The sequence below is a fragment of the Triturus cristatus genome, chromosome 3_2, assembly GCF_964204655.1.
Source record: "Triturus cristatus chromosome 3_2, aTriCri1.1, whole genome shotgun sequence".
Classification (NCBI taxonomy): Eukaryota; Metazoa; Chordata; class Amphibia; order Caudata; family Salamandridae; genus Triturus; species Triturus cristatus.
The window spans coordinates 1,001,002,425-1,001,025,668 of NC_140584.1; the positions used below are offsets into that span (position 1 = coordinate 1,001,002,425).

The 23,244-nt window shown below is 43.3% G+C and overlaps 1 protein-coding gene across 1 annotated transcript in view; it reads left to right on the top strand.

Moving 5' to 3' along the window:
* Positions 1-14,038: 14,038 nt before the first annotated feature.
* The window catches only part of GAS2L2 (growth arrest specific 2 like 2), a 331,222-nt gene continuing 322,016 nt past the window's right edge, over positions 14,039-23,244 (top strand). The window contains exon 1 of the mRNA XM_085649627.1: positions 14,039-15,141. Coding sequence (XP_085505753.1) covers positions 14,793-15,141 — 349 coding nt within the window. The 5' untranslated portion in view covers positions 14,039-14,792. The remainder of the gene's footprint in view (positions 15,142-23,244) is intronic.

The window sequence follows — 23,244 nt, forward strand, 5'->3', positions numbered from 1 at the left end:
TTTGTCTGGAAAATTCAATTTCATTTCTAATTGTTGTTGAATTCTGGTAATTAAATTAAAATAAGTAGATGTAAAGAATATGTGTGTGAGAACAATTTGTAGAGTGACCAAACATGAAGATAACCAGCCAGGCAGATGTTTGGGGGCATATTTATAACAAACTGACGCCGCGTGGCACCACAAGCCTAACTTGTTGTGCTGCACCTCAAAGAAAGGACAGGGATGCATCATATTTACAAAAATTTGAAGAATCCCTGTCCTTCGCTTTGTGCTGGCACACAATTGGCTGCCGTCTGCCAATGCATGCACCCTTGCACCATGGTGCAAGGGAGTTTGTGTTGTAGGAATGATTGCTTTTGTGCTGGAAGGGAAACCTTCCTGCACACAAAAATCAATGAAGGCGTTTTCCTCCTATGTGTGCAGCACAGTGCAGCACACACAGAAAGAGAAAAAACAAGGAGAAATAGATATTTCTCCTCCTTACACCTCCGCTGGAGAGGCGTGGGTTTTTGATGCATTCCCAGGTTTAAAAGTCATTGTAAATTTGGGAATGCGTTAAAATCCATGGGTGTTGCATGGATTGCCTCTTTGACACAAAGTAAGGCAAAGCAGCGCTTGCACGGATTTGTCTTACTCCATTTCTATGAGACCATGAAAAGCCACGTAAAGTGGCTTTGCGTGCCCTTTTAAATATGGGTCTGCTCTCTGCGCCACAATTTTTAAGAGTTCTGCTCCCCTGTTTCTTGGAGCAGTCATACTGGCTCTGAAGTCTTTTTAGATCAGGTATGACAGCCAAAAAAAATTTACTTTTAAATTATATATGTCACGTTTTTCTTACGCCTGCTACAGTATGGGTTAGAGGGTCCGCCCACTTCAGCCATTGGATAACTTCACCATGAGTGATGGCAGTTTGCCCTTTCAAAAGGAGCTCACAAACTGGTTTCCTTTCATTTCTGGAACTACTATGACAATGCGTGCTTTTTGACACCAAAATATATTTTGCTTTTAGTCAGTGTTTTTAATTTTTAGGTCCAGTGTTAGCCAAGAACTTTTGATTTCACTAAAATGATATGCATAATACATTTCAATTATAGGAGCTTTCAGCCAGTCTTCTTCATCCATTGGTCTGTTAGTGTGTCATTGACATATTTTCTGCCCACTACAGCATGGGGCAATGGGTCGGCCCACTTCCACCATTGACTAACTTCACTGTGAGTGACGGCATGCTGCCCATTCACAAGGAGCATATCCACACTCAAAGATGTTCCATTAAGTGCTAGGGACTTCTCTAATAATGTGTGATTTTTTTTTTTTACTAAATTATTTTTGCTTCTAGCCATTTTTTGTTAGATTGAACCAAGCCCAGGAAGTACCCCAAAAAACATGCATGTAAAAACCACTATGAAGCAAGCCCAGGAAGTACCCCAAAAACCATGCATGTAAAAACAATCAATCAGCATTTGTAAAGCGCACTCTGTCACCCCTAGGAGTATCAGGACGCTGTGTCTCTGTCGAAGAGCCAGGTCTTGAGTCTCTTTCTGGAGGCTGCCAGCGAGGGGGCTGTATTGAGCTGGAGGGGGAGGTCATTCCAGGTGTGTTGTAGGAGAAGGAGCGGCAGCCGCTGCGGGTGCGGCGGATGTGAGGGGTGTATGCGAGGCGAGTGAAGAGGAGCGTAGGTGTCTAGCATGTTGATGGTACTTCAGTCTATGGTTGAGAGAGGCAGGTCCTAGGTCGTGTAGGGCTTTGTAGGCATGCGTGATGGTCTTGAACTGGCATCTTTACTGGATGGGGAGCCAGTGGAGGTCTCTGAGGTGGGGGCGATGTGGGTTTGTTTGAGAAGGTCCAGGAGTAGTCTGGCAGTGGTGTTCTATATGGTCTGGAGTCTTCTGAGAACTGGATGGGAATGCCGGTGTAGAGAGTGATGAGAGCCTAAGTGAATGTCTTTCTGGTGTTGGTTAGGATCCATCTGAAGAGTCTGTGGAGCATGCGAAGTGTGTGGAAGCAGGTTAAGGCGTCTGCGTTAACTTATTGTTTCATGATCAGTTGGCTGTCGAGGATGATGCTGAGGTTGCATGCGTGGTCTGTGGGTGTGTGTCTGAGTTCCGCAAGCCACAAGCTGTGGTCCCATGTGGAGGTGTTCTTCTTGAAGATCAGCACTTCAGTTTTGTCAGAGTTGAGTTGGAGGTACTTCTTTAATCCATTTGGCTACATTGGTCATGACGTTGCAGAAGTTGGTTTTGGCGTTGGCGGGGTCCTTGGTGAGAGAGAGGATCAGTTGAGTGTCGTCTGCATAGGAGATCATGTTGGGTGCGTGGGATCGGACGACGTCTGCGAGGGGGGTCATGTAGATGTCGAACAGGGTGGGGCTGAGGAATGATCCTTGTGCTACGACGCATATGATGTCTTTGGGTGCCCGAGCAGTATAATGCTCTGTGTGCGTCCTGTAAGAAAAGAGGTGATCCACTTGAGGGCTGCTTGCCGTATGCCTATATTGTAGAGTCCGTTGATGAGGGTATTGTGGGAGACCGTTGAAACGCCATGAAGAGGTTGAGTAGGATCAGGGCCATCATTTCATCACGGTCGAGGAGTGTTTTGATGTCGTCTCTGGCGGCAATCAGCGCGGTCTCAGTGCACAGAATCCTGATTGAGAGGCATCCAGTAGGTGGTTTTGTCCCAGGAATTCGATGAGCTGCTGGTTGATGGCTTTAGAGAACTTTGGCTGGGTAGGGGAGCAGGGAGATCGGACAATAATTTTTTAGATTGTTAGGGTCAGTATAGGCTTTCTTTAGGAGGGGTCTGACTTCCATCTGTCCGGGAAGGTTGCTGTGGAGATGGAAGTGTTGAGGATGCTGGTGAGGTGCGTGCTGATTGGGTTTGTTGTAAGGCTGTAGATATGGTGTAGGCGGGGTCGGTGGGCCCCCTTGAGTGGATGTAAGACATGATAACTGAGGTGGTCAGGGTGGTGAGCGGTGACCAGGTGGTGAGGGGTGACCAGGTGGTGATGGTTTGGCTGGTGTTTGCTGGTTGGTTGAGGTTGTCGGGTTGATGATGGAGGGTTGGCTGTTAAAATTATTGGAGATGTTGGTGATCTTGCTGTGGAAGTAGTCTGAGAGGGTGTCACAGAGTTCTTGGGAGAGGGGGATGGTGTTCTCCATGGCTGTTGGGTTGGAGAATTCTTTGACTATTTTGAAGAGTTCCTTTGTGTGGTTGACAGCAGAGTCGATGCGGGTGGTGATGGCTACTTTCTTGGCTTCTTTGATTTGCCGGTGGTAGTTGCTGATGGCTGTTTTGTGAGCTTCTCTGTCAACGGTGTTCTTGGTTGCCTGCCATCCTTTCTCTAGTTGGTAGCAGTTGTGCTTGGTGGTCCTGACTTCTGGGGTGTACCAGCTGGCATGTTTGGGGCTCTTCATTTTTGTAGGTTTCAGCGGAGTGACTGTCACAGTAGGAGTTCCAGGCGGTGAAGTTCTGGATGGTGTGGTTGAGGTCATTTGAGGCCTTGGATTGGTGAGGTGAGGTGGTGAGGGTATGTGACCATTGAATTTCTGTGAACTTGCTTTAGCTGTGGTGGGAGGAGATCTTCTGTCTGATGGTGGGGTGCTAGGCATCAGGGATGAACTGTACGATGGTGTTGATCCAGCTAAGTTTTGTGGTGTGGCTGAATCTGGATTATTTCACTGGAGGTGAAGACAGGTTTGAGTGCATGTCTGGCTTTGTGCTTTCGTTCGATGACCAGTTGGGTGAGAACCATTGTTATTCAGGTTCTCCAGGAGGGCGATGGAGTTTGCGTCGTTGGGGTGGTCGATATGAAAGTTGAGGTCGCCAAGTAGATCATAGTGGTTCGAGTCAATTTCTAGGAGGGCGATGAGGTTGGGGATGGCGTAGTTGAAAGTTGCTTGGAGTTCCGGGGGTCCGTAGGTGATGGTGCCTATTATCGTGGTCTTCGCATCAGTTTGTAGTAGGAAGTTGAGGTGTTCCATGAGAGGTGTGGGGTTGTTGCCATGACACACCTGGCAACTAAACGGCGCCACCGTGTGTCACACGGTATCTGCTCCCTTTACACGGTCAACCAGTAAAGAGCAGTGGCAGGGAAAACAAGTTGGAAACCCCTGCCATTAAGGGGTGTGAAAAAAACTGGATTTTAGCTCAAGCCTCAGCAAGTTTTTTAGGTCAAAGCCAACAAGACTGTGCAGCTGCCTGGTTGCAAAGACAGATTGAAGACATGCTGAAAGCTTCCCTAGGATGCCTTCTGCCCATTGCTTACTATTAATTTTGTGTTTTGTAACTCAATTTTGCTTACTTTATTTGTTTTATTCTGTCCAGCATGTTCTTTGTCCCACCCATGCAGCATAGCCTGTTTACCACCTCTCTGACTGGTTCCTTGCATTCCTCCACGAGTGCTCGCTCTCTTGGAACTCTTTTTTTTCTCTTTCATGAAGCACTCCACAAAACTGCATGTGTTTTCAGTCGTCTGCCTTACAAGCTAGTTGAGGGAGCTAAAATATGATGTATTTCTTTAAAGAGGTTTCCTGACTCCTATCTCTCTGCTTGACTGGTTCTAATTATCTTGGTCAAAACCAGTTCAACAATCTGGCATACCTGTGAAAACAATCTTCTGTCTACAAGCTTGTTTATTTTGGTCAGTGCCCTTTACAAACAATCCTCGTCCTCAATTTCATGCCCAGGCCATAAGCTCTGGAAGTAGGACATTGAGGGTGCTGGAGCACCCCCAAAATAATTACGCTGGATTTCAGAAGTAAATGAGCAATAAACAGGCCTTTAAATTTAGTTTTCATGTTGCCACGTTTGCTGTGCATTTGAAGACAGAGGTCAAGCATTAGGCTCTGTCTTCCGAGGAAGGTTGGTGTTTACTTTTCTTTCTCTGACTGCAAGGTGAAAGGATTTATGTGACAACCTTGCTGGGTACTGGGGGTGGGAAAGGTTGTAGGGTGTTATCTTTTTCTAGCAAACATAAAAATGAAAATGACAGAACCTTAACTGTACAAATATTCCAAATACATCAGAATTAGGAAAGTACGTACAAATCAAGTACAGTTTTGTTGCAATTCTAAAGTGTGGTAGAAACAAGTATTTTAATATGATCAAAACAAATTAATACAGTAGGTGATGCCGATTCCAACACATTATCGTTTGTGCACTGTATAGTTTTATCAGTAAATCTGGATGTCTGTGCAAATGTAATGGTAATTTCAATTGAAAATGTGTTGTCTATAATGGCAGTGCATTACCGCACCTTGTATACTCCACTCTACGCACGTCCACACTAAGCCACTTCACTTTCTGCCACTCCTCCCTACTCCACTATCCAACTCTCTGCTCCACTCAGTGCCACTCTACTACCCTCCAGTCTGATACTCTACTGTGTATGCCACTTTACTCCACTCTACAACATTATGCTTCACTCTTCTCTATGACACTTCACTGTACGCCATTCCATTCTGTATACCACTTTACTCTATACAACTCCACTCCACATCACTACACTCTACTCTACTCTTCTCCACGACACACAGCTCTGACCCTCTACACCACTCAACTCTACAACACACTACTGTAATATTCCACAATATAACACTCCACACTAGGACATTCCACTATGACACTCTAATCCATTTTACACCATTCCACTCTGACATTCCAAGCCACTTTACTCATCTCTACTTCCCTACTCCATTCTATGCCACTCCACACTATACCACTCTGCTCTACAACACTACTCCACTCTACAACACACTACTCCACTCTATTACCCCCACTTTCTGTGGCTCTACTCCACTTCACGACACCCCATACCACTCCAAGCCACTTTACTCCACTCTGTGCCACTTCACTCTACTCCATTCTACGACACTCCACACCATTCCATCCCACGAGACTCTGATCCACTCTACACCACTCCACACCACTCTTCTACGTCACTCCACTCTGTGACACTCCCCTCTACAACACACTACTACTCCACAATATAACACTCTACCTGACCCCACCCCACAACATTCCACGCTACGATACTTTACTCCACTCCACTCAACACTTTACCACTCTGCTCTATGACATTGCTCCACTCTACAACACTCTACTCCACTCTGTTCCCCTCCACTGACACTCTACAACACTCCATGCCACTTTACTCCTCTCCACTCAATAGTTGGACAGTAAAAAAGTTCCCCACGGACTTCGTATCCTAACGTTTCCCACATTTGATGATCTCGACCCAGATTTGCTAAAAGATTGGGAGGAAAATCTAAAAAATTCATCTTTTGTTATGATGAGGGTCCTGATAGAGAATTCAGACAGAAAATGTCTGAAATTGAGAGAGGAAATAAGTGAATTGGAGGCCGAAATAAAGGGATTAAATTTGAAGGAGGCTACTGAAAAAAATTATGTTATTCTCAAGGAACAAATCTCTAATCATCAACGGTTTATCAAACAAAGGAAACTAAACAAAATAGCACGCGATGACAGGGATTATTCCCAGGGACGCATTTACACCTTTGCAGAGAAGTTCGATAACATTCAAATTCCTAAATTTAAAGATGGAGATGTTCGTAGCATAGGGAGCATATCAAGTCTAGTGAGCAGTTCCAATGCTTCTTCTATTGAGGAATCTGGTATTTCGGGCAGTAACACAACTGAACCCAATACTGATATTGTTGCCTCCTCTTCATCTTCTTTTTTAGAAGAAGTGTTACGATATCGCATAGGGAGCAAACAACAACAAAAAAAGCTGCCAAGCCAACAAGACGGGGGGGTCGTAGAATGAACAGACAAAGATTCCGGTGTACTTACCAGAAATCAATGGAAGAAATTAAACAACTAAATCATGTATCATGCTTAAGATCTAATGAATATGTCTCCAATACTGAAAATCTTGTAATTAATTTGTCTGATCGTATTTTGAATGTTACTGAACTGTCCTTGTTAAATAAAGGGCTAGGTTTCTGTACATCATATAAAGGCGTGTTTTCTGAAATTCATGCAGACCTTTTTAAGTTTTCCAGGCGTGCTAAACTCAAATGTCATTTTTTTCTGAATCAACCTCTTGGTTTGCCAAGTACTTCTAATGTAGTAGAGAACTCAACTGTATCTGTAGAACATCTTAAACGGGTCTCGTTACTACTTTCACCAGAAGATGATATGGAGGTTCCTTTAGAGGGTATTGCCCATGAGTTGGATATACAACAAGATCTTACCCTTGACAGTTCTCTACGTCCAAAAAGCAAGTTTGTGCCACAAGGACCACATGTCACTAGTATTGACGTATTTCAAAGATTAGTCACTGAAGATCTACATAGACTAGAAGATAAATTGATGCAAGTTAATGGCCGGAGAAATATTGAAAATTTGACCATTGCTGAACGGAGAGCTCTTTACAGTCTAAAAAACGATTCCTCCCTTGTCATCCGAGAGGCTGACAAGGGTGGAAATGTTGTCGTCATGAACAGAACAGACTATGATAACGAAGCACTAAGACAACTTAGCAATAAGGATTGTTATAGAAAGGTGTGTGGCAATCCGTGTCCAGAAGCAATGAGATTAATTAACATTTGTTTATCTCATTGGAAAGAGATAGGATTACTGCCAGATGCTGAGTATCAATATCTCAAAATTATGTCTCCCAGATCAGCCTGTCTATATCTCTTGCCTAAGATTCATAAAAAATACAAATTTCCACCCGGATGACCGATAATTTCTGGCAATGGCTCTCTAACTGAACATCTGTCAGAATTTGTAGACCTTTTTCTCAAACCATTTGTAACTAATTTGCCATCATATATTCAAGATACTAAAGATTTTCTGAATAAGATGGAGGATGTACAGTGGGATGACAACATGTGGTTCGTAACCATGGATGTTGAATCCCATTAAACTTGCATCAAAAAAGAATTTGGGAGAATGGCCCTAGATCTCTTTTTGTCTATGAGAAGTGCCAGTTTTCTTGAACATAATGGCATGATTTTGGAAATGGTTGACATGATTCTTAGTAATAACTTTTTTCTGTTTAATGATGACTGGTACCATCAACAACAGGGCACGGCGATGGGATCTAAATTTGCACTGTTGTATGCAAAGTTATTTATGGGATGGTTTGAAAAAATCTACGTCTGGTCCCATCTGGCAAAAAATTGGTCAATGGAGGTACATTTTTGGGGACGTTATATAGACGATATTTTTCTGATATGGACGGGCCCTGAATCTAATCTGTTACAATTCTTTAAGTATCTTAATGGGAATCCTTTTAATGTACGCCTGACCCTGAAAAAATCTAGGACTACTATTCAATTTTTGGACGTAGAAGTGTATGTAGAACTAGGGAAACTACAGACTACACTATATAGAAAAGAAACAGCTGTGAATAGCATATTACATTTTCAGAGTGTCCATTCAGCTAGCACGAAACGTGCAATCCCGTATGGAGAACTGATTCATGTCCGTCGTAACTGTAGCAGTGACATACAGTTTGATAAACATGCTCGGTCAACCCTACAACGTTTAAAAAACAGGGGATATCAAGATCAAGTCCTAAATTTGGCATTAGAAAAAGCCAAACATGCAAAGAGGGTTGATCTTCTCAAACCAAAAGTAAGAGGAACACTTTTAAAACAGGAGCGCTTGAACTTTATTACTACACATTCACAGTTAAATCAAGATGTGTTTAAAATACTACATAAACATTGGAAGATCCTAATAGGTTCACCTGGTGTTGGCCCACTTCTACGTGATAAACCCTCTATCATGTATAAAAGATCAGGAACTTTAAGAGAAGCTCTATGTCCTAGCTACATGGCAAGAAGATCAAATAGCCCTGAAATGTGGCTTAAACGTCCCAAAGGCTTCTTTGTTTGTGGAAATTGTAATGTATGTCAGATGGGTTTGAATAAGACTATACCCGTTTCTCATATAATAATCAATATCTATATGAGATCAAACAATTTCTGAATTGTCAATCAACATATGTGATCTATGTAATTGTTTGTAATTGTTCAAAAATGTATGTTGGAAGTACGGTGAGACAACTACGGGTGCGAATTCAAGAGCATCGGAGAGCGTGTCTTAACAATGATAGCACTAACGCGCTTGGAGCTCATGAGTGCAAGTCCGACATACCCAAATCCAAATTTAAATTTCATGCAATTGATCAAGCTCCCCATGATAGACGAGGAGGAAATAGGGATCTACGTCTCAGACAACTAGAGGCATTTTGGATATGTAAACTTAGAGCGGTCACAGCAGGTTTAAATTCTGATAATGAGATGCATTATTTACTGTAATGAGACGAAGAATGGTATAATCATATTGTTTTCCCGGGCTACTACTGTTTTAATGTTCCCTTTGTATAACACAATCTGTATGTTGGGTTGAGTCTAATGATACATTATCGATTTGTTATCTGTTATCTGCCTTCGTTCACTTTTCCTTTTGGAAAAATTCTCAATATATTGTGCCAAATGCATATAAGTTTTATAAAATATGTATTGGTATGACTCTTGTTATGCTAATATATATTAGTGCAATTTATGATCCCATAATGAGGGGTTCTACCTCTTTGATATACAATGAAAGAATATATGGATTATTGTTAAATGTTGATTTTGATTGACATATATATGAAAATGATAGGTTTTAGGTTTTATTCTTCTCGCTACTAATATGCTGGTTTCAGAAATATTTTGAATTATGGAACCCCTTTTAATAGGTTTCCACCTGGATGATATTACACACTGTTCTCATTTCACTTTCTTTTCCTTTCTCTATATATAATGTTTACCTTTTTTTGACAGATTGGTTACACAATACTTTTCCCGGTTAATCGCGGTTGTGATATACATATAGATGCGGCTTTGGTGCTTCTATTTGCGATGTTTTCATTTAAACAAATGCGTATATTGATACAATGATTTACACCATGCTGTCTTCAAGAGAAGCCGTTATGAGCGAAAAAATCATATTGATTTTTTCACATATAGCCCCTTAATGTGGGAACGAGGTTCTGTGGCATCGTTTTGTGTTTGTGTTTTACTTATAAAGTTTTTTTTAAACTTATCAAGCACATTAGCTGTCTTTGAAAAGCACTAGTCGTTTTTACGAACGACACATCGGCGAAGGAAGTATGGAAGCACACCCAATTAGATTGCTTTATAACGAGTCACGTGCTGTGTGACTTGTTTCCGGTTTGTTTTGAAGGCTGCCGGCGGGTCTAAACACGAGGACTCTGCGTCTTACTGGGGCAGTCATGAAGTAACTTCTATGTAAATGTAAGTATAGCTTATGATGGGTGGTCAATTGTAATATAGCTAGAATGATTTAGCCATACGAACACGTTTTGCTTATTTTTGATGCTCAATTCAGATTTTTAAAAAACGCATATGAAGGAATATGTTTTACACTACCATTACAGCCAGCCATACGGGCGTTTCCTTCAGAATTTTATAGACACAGGTAACGTGACCCGCTAAATTCGGTATCCCGTTTAGATATTTTTTCATACATACGAAGGAATATGTTTCAGTATTTCCATTATGGCAAGTCATATTGGCATTATCCTTCACAATTCTATAGATACAGGAAGTGCGCTTGCACTGGATCCTCCGTTTCCATTTATTCTGCTCGTACAGTCTCATGACTGTTGGATGCGTTTGTTGAACGTTTGCCCAGTTCATTGTTCACTGATGGGTATTCGGTTGAAACCACACGGGCTTTTGATATTTTAATTGTCATGTGCGTTTGTTTGGTAATATTCAATGATTGCTTTGCCCAATTTCTGTTAAAACACTACTAATATCATGCCATGCACTTTTTTGTTTCTAATAGTGAGATTGATGGCTTTCTTATCGTATTTGTCTAGGTCGTGTAGATGTATAGTATTGGTTTTTAACCAAATACCATGCTATTGCTGTTACCATTGAAATCATAACGAAATGGTTCTGAACTAGATGATCATATGGATTTTGGTAAAAATATAAGTCATATGGGTATAGTGGATATATTGTTGAGATATACACTAGGTTACTGATATATTTGATTTGATTGAAATATTAAATAATTGCTTATTTATTTCACAGTGCTCGGGATATTCACCAATCGTAGTGAATTTTTGTGTGCGCTACACTACGCTTGAATTACACTAACGTGAATTGTGGACGTAATTGCTGTACATCCAGCTTAAAGTTGGGATTAGTTGAATTCCTTCTCTTGTATATACTGGAACTTTAAGAAGATTTTTCATATGATTGTTAAGGTATTGTTGAATCATTTACTATTATGATGAATTCGTATTTGTATTTATGGAAATAAGCATATATTATGAATAAGACATGTGCATTATTATTTATATCCGTTTAGCAAATCAAGCTGGGATCATTTTATACTAATGACTGACCCAAGATTGGACTAGTTACGAATTGTGGTGAGACTTCTGTTTGGTTGTGACTTCTTTGGGATCTTTTGGATTCACATCCTAGTCCTTATACTTACAGATCGTATTGGATTGTGCATACGGGTGATGAGATGTTTTTTAAATCGCCGAAACTGATCACTGTATTGTCTGTGTTGTAACCAATTGTCATGAATCTTTTTGGGCTTACACTTTGGGTTATATTTGGGCTCCATTTGGTCTTCTTCTAAAAACTCACTTGGTGATTTTAATTTTAATTTTTCGTTTGAATTAACCGTTTGATTCGGGTTCTTACAGATTTTTTCTCCCTTCCTTTTCCTCTCACTGCTGTTATTTATAGCAGAAGTTGGATATAATTGATTTTCAATTATTATTGATAATCTAATCTGAGTTTTTTGATATTGCTTGTTGAGTAAGTCACATTATATGCTATTATGAGATATATTTTTTTATGTTACTCTTTACAGCCCTGAGGAAGCCCGTTGTCGGGCGAAACGCTTTGGCTGTCTTGCTGCTGCTATATACGATCATCGTGCAACATTAAAGAAAATATTTTTGTACTAATGAACAATTTGGACTTAAGTGTCTATGGTATAGTTTTTACATTTTGGAGTTTTGCCTCTCTATGTGCTATTCATATGTACTCCACTCAATGCCTCTTCACACTGCAACATCCTACTCAACTCTTCGCCAGGTCAGTCTACGCCACTCCAAATGACTCTTCCACTTCATTCTACTCCACTTCACTCTACGCCACACCACTCGACACTCTACTCCACTCCACTCTGACACTTCACTCTATCGTAAGCCACAGCACTCTACTGTATGCCACTACACTCTGGCACTCTACTCCACTCTGACATACTAGAATACTCCACTCTGCAACACTCTATTCTATGACACTCCACTCTATGCCACTTTATTCCATTCTATGCCAATCTACGTCACTCTACAATACTCCAATGTACGACACTCCACTCCATACTGTGACACCACTCCATTCTATTCCAAGATACTCCACTGCACTCTAAGCTACACCACTCCACTCTACACCATTCTACTCTACAGAAATCTACTCCACTCTGGCACTCTACAACACTCCACTCTATTCTAAGACGCTCCTCTACACCACTTCATTCCACTCTGCGAAACTCTACGATACTCCACTGTACAACACTCCAAACTACGACACCACTTTATGCCATTCCAAAACATTGTACTTCACTCTGTGCCACTCCACACACTACTCCCCTTTATGCCACTCTACGCCACTCCACTCTGACAATCTACTCTACTTCATGACACTATACCACACTCCACTCTGACACTCCACTCTAAGCCACACCACTCTAGTGTATGCCACTCCACTCTGTGGCACTCTATTCTACGACACTCACTCTATGCCACTTTATTCCACTCTAAGCCAATCTACTTCACTCTATGACACCCTACGGTACTCCACTCCACTGTACAGCACGGCAGTCCGCTCTATGCAATTCCACAACATTGTGCTCCACTTTACAACACTTTACTACACTCTGACACTCCAGGACTCTCCACTCTACTCTAAGCTACACCACTCCACTCTACAGCACTCTACTCCACTCTGACACTCTACAACACTCTACTCCACTCTGCAACACTCTATTCTAAGACACTCCACACCACAATATTCCACTCTACGAAACTCTATGATACTCCACTGTATGACACTCCACACTACACCACTTTATGCTATTCCACAACATTGTACTCTACTCTGTGGCACTCCACTCCATATAATATTCCACTCTACGTCACTCTACTCCACTCTGACACTCTACCACATCACTCCACGCTTATGCTACTCAATACTCCACTCTACAACACTCTACTCCATGACAGGCTACTCGATGCCACTCTGTGCAAGTCCTCTCCATGCCACTCTTTCTATGGCACTAACTTTTAGCCATGCTAAACCGCAACCTAGATGGTGCACAACATGGCTAAAACACTGACAAAGCCAATAGCTCTTGCATAAGTGAGAACTATTGGCTTTGCCAAGTCTCTTTTTTTTGGGGGGGGGGGGTGGATAGAGCGGGTTGGGGGGTGGAGGGGCAAAAGTGCCTCTTATCTACTTCTCAGCATGAGACCCCACCCCTCCAAGGCCGACCTCCTCTTTACACAATGATTTTTTTTGTTGTTGACAGGACTGCATTACAAAACAAGTATTGACAAAACCAAACATCTGACCTTGGCCAGTGCTTGTTTTTCCTGTGATGAAGGCTAGAGATGTCTACAACACGCGAACTACAGTTCCATTCCTACTATTTTGTGACTCCCCAATACATAATAATAAAAATTCGACGGCAAGCCCTAGGTAGTTATCCGATATTGCTCCCAGTGCGGTCCATCCAGCCTGAAGTTACACGGTGCAACTTTGGCGACGACCCACAGACACCGCGTCCCATGGAAGCAGCGACATTCCTTTTGCGGCGGGGCTTGGGGCAGTTCTGAGGCGAGCAGCACAACGAGGTGTGCTAAGGGCAGCGGTCGCCACCAGCCAGGGTTAACAGGGCGTGTTTCAAACAAGCCCGCGTCGCCAAGGAGAACAGGGAAGGACGCTCGTTCCAGGGAAACAAACCAACCCCCAGTGTGCGTGCGCGAGGGGCGCACGACCCGCTGCGCTCTGCAGGCTGGGGTTGGCACGGCAGAAGACCACCCTTCTCGGAGAAACGTGCGAGAGGGGGCAATGCTCCCCGGGTCATGAATGCGCCGAAGACCGGGGGAGGAACCGGCGAACAAAAAGCGATGAGAAAGTTTTCAAAGTGCAGTAGAGCGGCAGGTTCGGGTGTTGGAATGTATCCGGCGCTGGGGGTCGCTGCATGGGAAGACTGGTCGGGAATTAGCAGGTGCTTTGTTAGTCATTAGGGATAGGGTCTGAGGTTTGCAGCGCAGCCAGGCGACGAGACAGCCCCGTGCAGCAAGCGAAGTATCGACCATCATCTGCCGATGAGCGTCCGGACTTTCGGGGGATGTCGGCGTTGTTTGAGTAATTCTGCGCCCTGTGCTTCTTTTTGAGAAGCTGCTTGTGCAGGCGGAATAAAACTTCCCGACATTGTCAAATGGCAACGTAAGCATCTCTTGGGGGTTTGTGGCTCTAAAGGGAGACTTTTTGCAGCCCATGGACCACGGCGCATCCCTTGGTACAGCCACACTGTAGCCCCAAAAAATCCCCAAACTTACAGTTGATGAATTGCCTGTGTGTTTACTCGTTTTAGCCAGTAGTGCACTAAGGCTGTTAAACATAAATCTGAGTTCACAGGCAGGCACTGGGTTTTTCAGAAGGTTCTCCCGCTGCGTAAGTACCTAAGAGGTGAGCTGTCCATTTACTGGCACCATGTCGGGTGCCCCGGTGCGCAGTATTCGGCCCTTTCAGTCCAGCGAGCAGTACCTCTTCGCCATGAAGGAGGACATGGCGGAGTGGCTGAAGGACCTCTACGAGCTGGACATTAGCGTGGACACCTTCCTGGAGGTGCTGGAGACGGGCGCCGTGCTCTGCCAGCATGCCAACAACATCACGCGGGTGGCGGACGAGTTTAGCGCCGAGTACCCGGCCCTGGCAGACAAGGTGCACCTGCCGCGAGGCCGCGTGAGAGTCAACAGAGTGGCCCAGCCGGGAACCTTCCAGGCGCGCGACAACGTCTCCAGCTTCATCCAGTGGTGCCGGAAGGAGATGCACATCACAGGTGAGCGCGTGAAGTCTGCTGTATGTACTGATTTGGGCGCTGGACGTAGGGGTCCTGCAGCTCCCATAGGAAGAAGCATGCCGGAGTGCAGGAGGTGAATGAGCAAATGTAAACTTTGTTTTTCTCTCGTCACATTTCCTGCAGGGTTTTTGAAAAGTGATCTAGGTGACAATCCTGCTGGGTTACAGGAAACGGAAGTAAAGGCTGGAGCAGGCCCGTTGTTTGCAAATGAACTATGCACATATTTCTAATATCAGCGATTAGGAAAACAAAAATAAAGCTCGTTTTTGTAATTCTGAAGTGTGATGGAAAAAGGGATTTTAGTAGGATCAAAAGAAACCGAGATACTTTACTTGGTGATGCAAAAATTATAAATATTCACTGAAGCCCGATATCCATGCACATTAGTTTTTCTGTGCTATATATTTTCACCAGTAAAGCTGCATGCCTATGCAAATGTAGTGGCCATTTCAACAGAAAATGTGATGTCTGCAAATGACAGTGTGCTATCTCACCAGTGCTCAGAAAGCACTACCAGCTACATTGCACAGCCTCACCACTCTCCTGCTGGATGGGCATTGGCACATTTGCTGCACTTGTGTTTTCTGTATGATGTTTGATTCTTACACAACCCCTATGACTTCAGTGATATAACATTAATGGCAGCACCCCAACTCTAAAAAATTGTTTCAGCACCACTGCTCAGAACAGGTAAGCCTAGGTTGACCAACTGGCATGGTTGCACATTCAGGACAGTGAGTGTAAAAATTAAGGACGAAGGGTCAAAATTCAGGACAGAAGGTCAAAATTCAGGGCAAAAGGTACGTTTTACACACATATCAGAGGAGGTCGCACAATAGTATTTAAGTAAGTAAATAGACAACCAAAATAAGTTTTTTATGTCCCAGAAGAACAGAGAACAAGAATAACTTCCTTTCACAGGTTTATTTTTTTTGCTGAACTGAGTTGTAAACAGTTTATCAGACTTGGAAGGATGAATAGCTGAGCGAGCCCTGACATGATTCAGACCTGTGTGCTGTAGGATATATTCAAGTCAGCAACGGTAACTTGACTCACTGAGTCATCTAGTTTACGGTGCTATTATTTTGCATACTATTTCATAAAGTAGAAAATGTATACTTAGAGGACCATATTTTATTTGCCAAACTCCTAGGTGGCTACCCCACAGCTTGCAATACAGCAGTTAAAAATAAATCGGACATCAGCTGGTATTTAGCAGTTCGACCTCTGTACATTTTTATTTCTCAAGTTTGCTTTATGCTTCTCTCTGTCGCTTGAACTCCTCTTTGGCAGCTTGCTCTGTCCTGGTCTTTCAATAGATTTTTGAGTTCATGTACTCTGTCTACAAACTGTACCTCGCAAAAACGAAATATCGCAGGACGCTCCAAGGATTGCAGCAATGAATGCCTCCCAAGCAGCCTTTCTCACATTTGCATTTCTGTGGGAAAGCAGGCACCCTGGGCTTACTGCTCTTCAGCCGTCTGCCCCTCCCTCCGGAATGAGTACAGGAGACTCCGTTGCACTGTAGCTGCGGAATCTAAATTGTGGAAATTAACGTTTGTACTTTAGCTGAGAGGTTGGAATTAAGGACAAATGCCTTATGTGAAGACGTACATCACGGACAATGAACTTAAGGGCTAATTTATAGACTGTCCATGAAATTTACGGACGGTTGGTCGCCCTAGGTAAGCCAAGGGTGTAGTAGCAGCACAAACTTCCATCATTCAGAGAGCAGGTACAGCAGACATCCGTGCTGTATTCCTCACTCTGAACAGGCAGACTGTGGGTTGCAGCAGCACAAACTTCCATCATTCAGAGCAGGTACAGCAGACATCCGTGCTGTATGCCTCACTCTGAACAGGCAGGCTGTGGGTTGCAGCAGCACAAACTTCTATCATTCGGAGAGCAGGTGCAGCAGACATCCATGCTGTATGCCTCACTCTGAAAAGGCAGGCTGTGGGTTGCAGCAGCACAAACTTCCATCATTCGGAGAGCAGGTGCAGCAGACATACATGCTGTATGCCTCACTCTGAACAGGCAGGCTGTGGGTTGCAGCAGCACAAACTTCCATCATTCAGAGCAGGTACAGCAGACATCCATGCTGTATTCCTCACTCTGAACAGGCAGGCTGTGGGTTGCAGCAGCACATACTTCCATCATTCAGAGAGCAGGTACAGCAGACATCCGTGCTGTATGCCTCACTCTGAACAGGCAGGCTGTGGGTTGCAGCAGCACAAACTTCCATCATTCAGAGAGCAGGTACAGCAGACATCCATGCTGTATTCCTCACTCTGAACAGGCAGGCTGTGGGTTGCAGCAGTGCAAGCTTCCGTCACTCTCAGAGCAGGTGGAGCAGTGCTGTACACTTCCTCTGAACTGGCAGGCTGTGGGGTGCAGCAGTTCAAGCCTCCATCACTCACAGAGCAGGTGCAGCAGACATCCATGCTGTATTCCTCACCCAGGAACAGGCTGGCTGTTGGTTGCAGCAGTTCAAATCTCCATCACTCACAGAGCAGGTGCAGCAGACATATGAGAAAACACAGCACCAAATGCACCACTCAATTCATATAATACAAATAAGTCCAAGTCTTCAAAGTAGTACGTATTCCAAAAGGTTCTTCTTTATTGTTCAATTTAAAATGTGAATTTTTTGACAACAGCAAAAGCAGCCGACGCGTTTCGTCCAACTTTGGACTTCTTCAGGGCTAAAATCTTAGGTTGAAAAATAAGCACAAATGGTTCTGATTAGCTCAATTAAAGAGTCTATCACGATCCAGTCGGATATGGTATATCCTTGGTATAAGATCACTGTCGCTGTTACCGGACGGGGCGGACGTTTTCCTTTGACTTCGTTTTTGGATACTGAATCGGGTATCCCACGATAAGACAAATTCGTTCTTATCATTGGAGGAATTTACGTTCATACCCACCATTCGACTATGGCTTGTCACTGATGGCTAAGGAACATCGTTTCTGTACATTCAAATTCTAATTAATACTATTCATTTCCTTTTCTATACAGGACAGTGATCTTATACCAAGGATATACCATATCCGACTGGATCGTGATAGACTCTTTAATTGAGCTAATCAGAACCATTTGTGCTTATTTTTCAACCTAAGATTTTAGCCCTGAAGAAGTCCAAAGTTGGACGAAACGCGTCGGCTGCTTTTGCTGTTGTCAAAAAATTCACATTTTAAATTGAACAATAAAGAAGAACCTTTTGGAATACGTACTACTTTGAAGACTTGGACTTATTTGTATTATATAAATTGAGTGGTGCATTTGGTGCTGTGTTTTCTCATATGTATATTCCAAGTATTGGAACGGCATTGTGCTGGCGGGTGCTAACCAATAGTGCACACTCCTGGTGAATAAATAATTTTTTTCACCTTATTATTATATTGAGTCACTCTTAAATCCGGTGCTGTCTCAGTGGGATTCCGCTAGCCCTGTGGTTTTGACTCAGGTGCAGCAGACATCCATGCTGTATTCCTCACTCAGGAACAGGCAGGCTGTGGGTTGCAGCAGTGCAAGCTTCCATCACTCACAGAGCAGGTACAGCAGACATCCATGCTGTACTCCTCACTCTGAACAGGCAGGCTGTGGGTTGCAGCAGGTCAAGCCTCCATCACTCACAGAGCAGGTGCAGCAGACATATGTGCTGTATTCCTCACTCTGAACAGGCAGGCTGTGGGTTGCAGCAGTGCAAGCTTCCGTCACTCTCAGAGAAGGTGGAGCAGTGCTGTACACTTCCTCTGAACTGGCAGGCTGTGGGTTGCAGCAGTTCAAGCCTCCATCACTCACAGAGCAGGTGCAGCAGACATCCGAGCTGTATTCCTCACTCTGAACAGGCAGGCTGTGGGTTGCAGCAGTTCAAGCCTCCATCACTCACAGAGCAGGTGCAGCAGACATCCATGCTGTATTCCTCACTCTGAACAGGCAGGCTGTGGGTTGCAGCAGTGCAAGCTTCCGTCACTCTCAGAGAAGGTGGAGCAGTGCTGTACACTTCCTCTGAACTGGCAGGCTGTGGGGTGCAGCAGTTCAAGCCTCCATCACTCACAGAGCAGGTGCAGCAGACATCCATGCTGTATTCCTCACTCAGGAACAGGCAGGCTGTGGGTTGCAGCAGTTCAAATCTCCATCACTCACAGAGCAGGTGCAGCAGACATCTGTGCTGTATTCCTCACTCTGAACAGCCAGGCTGTGGGTCGCAGCAGTGCAAGCTTCCGTCACTCTCAGAGAAGGTGGAGCAGACATCCATGCTGTATTCCTCACTCTGAACAGGCAGGCTGTAGGTTGCAGCAGTGCAAGCTTCCGTCACTCTCAGAGAAGGTGGAGCAGACATCCATGCTGTATTCCTCACTCTGAACAGGCAGGCTGTAGGTTGCAGCAGTGCAAGCCTCCATCACTCACAGAGCAGGTGCAGCAGACATCCGTGCTGTGTTCCTCACTCTGAACAGGCAGGCTGTAGGTTGCAGCAGTGCAAGCTTCCGTCACTCAGAGCAGGTGGAGCAGTGCTGTACACTTCCTCTGAACTGGCAGGTTGTGTGTTGCAGCAGTACAAGCTTCCATCAGTCTTAGAACAGATACGGCGCAGACATCATAAGTGAAAGTTCCCTTCACAGAAATATACATCTTAGGTAGAAGGAATACAATACATACAAACGCATGCAGACATGTTGAGCATACAAAGCAGAAGCAGCGTACAGTTGCATCCCACACATGAATACATACAACAAACTACAGCAGTTGACAGGGCACAGTTCGAAAACAATAGTAGAGGGGATTAATTAGCATAGGTAGCATTACTTGAGGTCACTGGAAGTGGTGACACAGTCCTACCATAGTTCCAACTTTAAAGTCATTGGCCCTATTTTACATTGAAAGCTAAGGTAGAATGTGTTCTTATAGTGCATATGTATGTAAATAGGTATACAATATATATTAATATCTTAACCACACACGTGTGCTGTCTATGAATGTAAAGCAGAGAATATTTTTGGCAGCACACAAACCTATGTTTAAAGAGTAATGCTTGAATTTTTTTTGACTTTTAATAATTTTTATATTTGAAATAACGAACAAAGATTATTGTGCTAAATCGTTTTCCTATACGAGTAGCATACTACACCATGCAGGGTGTGTGGTTGGAAGGATGTTATTTTTGTGTTGATTCTATGTGGGAAGTATTTCCATGTATTGTGTGATGACCACTGAGGTGCAGTTATCGTGTTATGGGAACGCAGCGCATATCAGTGTGTGGAATTATGAAGTGTAAGAGACAGACGTGCAGTTTTATGGTTTTCAGAATGCTGTTAGCTTAGAACAGCTCTGCAGGGCCCTTTATAGTATTTCATGTCATATAGAATGTTTAGCTGGTTATTGCAGTGGGTTGTCCAAACTCAGATTTTGTGTATAGTTGTGGTCCTGAGCTGGCAAGGTTGGGTGAGAGAGAAGTGGAGAGATCTGTTGGGGTGGGCATTTTTATTATCATCTCATTTCTGAGTGTCTATGTGAGATGTAAAGAAGCAGTCAGTTTGTACAGATATTTGTGACCTGCAGTGAATGGACTATTCTAAAGTCTTTCAAAATCATCCAGTAATGTCTGACAGATCTCTTCAGTGATTTCTTGCCAGTTCATTTGGTGATGTTTGGTTTTTGAGATGTGCACTGCTGGGGATGGAAAATTCACATAGCAGATAATATGTGAATTTAATAGGCATAAGTTACAATTTGTTGCTGATATTGCCTGGCATGGAATTATATGTTAACTAAGGAATGCAGAGATTTTGTAAGCATCTGTCTACTCTTGAAATAGTAATTTATATTTTTAGCTAATAAAGATGATGTTTTATCAGCACTATGAACTGGCTTATATCTGATCGCTTCAAAAAAACAACTAAACATGAAAGAAAGGTCAACTTTAAAAAAAAAAAAAATCTGTTTAATTTTTTTATCCCTCGTCATTTATATGTTTTCCACATATTAAGGTGTTATTCAGACAGCTTAGAGAGGACTCAAAATGTCATGATTTTCCAACAAACGTGGTACTTGGTAGGTCTGTTGAAGTAAATATAAGGTATATTTATTGTAAAGTTGATTGTTTGATGTTCACGTGCTAGATTAATGCTGGTGGATTTAAAGAGCATCAAAGAACAAAAAAGAACACATTCCCACATTGTTAAGGGTTGAAAGGTCAATGATGGCCAGTTCTCTCCTCCTAACTCTTCCTGGGCCGCACTCAAGGATGATGGTGGAAGGGAGAATTAAAAAAAGCCGCAAAGCCACATTGCATGTGCGTGCAATGGAACAGCTATGGTAGTGGGTCACAAGTAAGGTGAGGCCACAAGTTTCAGTTCATCGACAAAGCAACATCTCTGAGCCTCCCTCCACCTTTGGCATGGAGGGAAGGCTTCCCCTCTCTGAAATTAGTGGGAGGATTGCATGCACTTGAGTCCCCTCCAACTTGTACTGTGCATGTTCAGCGTCTAGAGTGCAGGCAGCACACTCGTACCACACATAGAGATACGGAATGAGTGATTTTAATCTATATGTCCCTTGCACATATCATAGGTGCAAGTAGCAGCCAGCACCAGCACACGCAACATGTTAAGCATGTCAAATAACTCTAAACCTCTTTCCTTCACAGAGCAGGCACAGCATGGGCAACAGCAGTAGAATGTTTCCTCACATACAGCAGATTTTTCACAGCAGTGCAAGCTTTGCTTCCAAAATGAACAAATACGGCACAGATAGTATCTGTGTGCTTATCATATGCACTGAACAGGCACATGATCACAGGCAGCTCCACTGCATATCTCTAACATACAGTACACACTTGGCAAAAAAAGCTAATAAATGATGGGACTAATTAGCTTGTACAGTGCACAACTCTTATCTTTGAATCCTATTATATTTTTTATTTTATCGGTAAAGGGGCAATACACTTTAATGTTCCCTTTATTTGCTTAGGGAACAGTCTTAATCACCTAAGGCCAGCTAATCAAAGCCATTTTGTAATTCCAAACCCAGAATTCTCAAAATCAAATGGCTCATATGTATGTTTTAAATCCACTTTGTAAGTTGAAAAAGAAGTTGCATGAAAGGCGTGTTCCTTCCTAACTGGAATTCGGAGTGCCATGTATCGATGGTTTGTGTCCGCAATCCTTTGATCAGTTACTGACACCTCGATGGAGGTAGGAAATGATTTGCAAAGCGGGCACCGTCCCATTTTTGAATGGGGTTGGGTGACTTGAGGGCGGTAGGCGGGACCTCACCACTGCCTGTTAATTTCCAGCCCCTCTCCCCCAAAGTTTTCTCAAGCAGGAACATTGATTTTTTGTTTGGTTTCAACGGCAGCACAGGTTCTTTTAATGACCACAGGTTTCTTTACAAACAATCCCATTTGGAAATGTGAGCATAGGCATGGTGGTCTGCTGGTCCTTTCAGGCCACCACCCTTGTGTTTGTAGCCATCACAAGGGGTTGCAAATAGTAATCTGCCTAATTAATGCTCTTAAGGCAGGTCATTCTGTGACCTTCGGCGACTGGAGATTTTGCAATGCATTGCAACCTATTAGTATAGTTGGTCGCATTGCAAAATCCGAGACCGGTTGCATACATTTGTGTGCAATTTGGGGTCACTTTTTGTGACCAGTCTATGTATCTCTGGCCCCTAGTTAAGACTATATTTGGACGTCTCTGTGTACCTCACATATAGTGTCATGCCAGTTTTCTTCTTCACAACTCTTATATTTTAGAGCTCGTCCATTCAAACCATATAAATAGTTGTTAATAAACCTCAATAGTTGAGCACTCACTGCTTAAATCTGTGTGTGATGTGTTTGTTGGTCAGATTTCGAACCTGACATGGTTAACTGCGGTCCCTCTTCTTTGTCACAATCCAAACTAATGAGATGTCCCAGCTAAGATACAGAAAACCTTTTTTTTTTTAATGCCGGAATATTAGTCCCAACATGTGATCTACAAAAAGAGCAGGCACATCCCACATCTTTCTGTATTTTTCCTATTGTCCAGAGGGAGATGGGAGCTTCATTTCAAGAGGAATGATGGTATTTT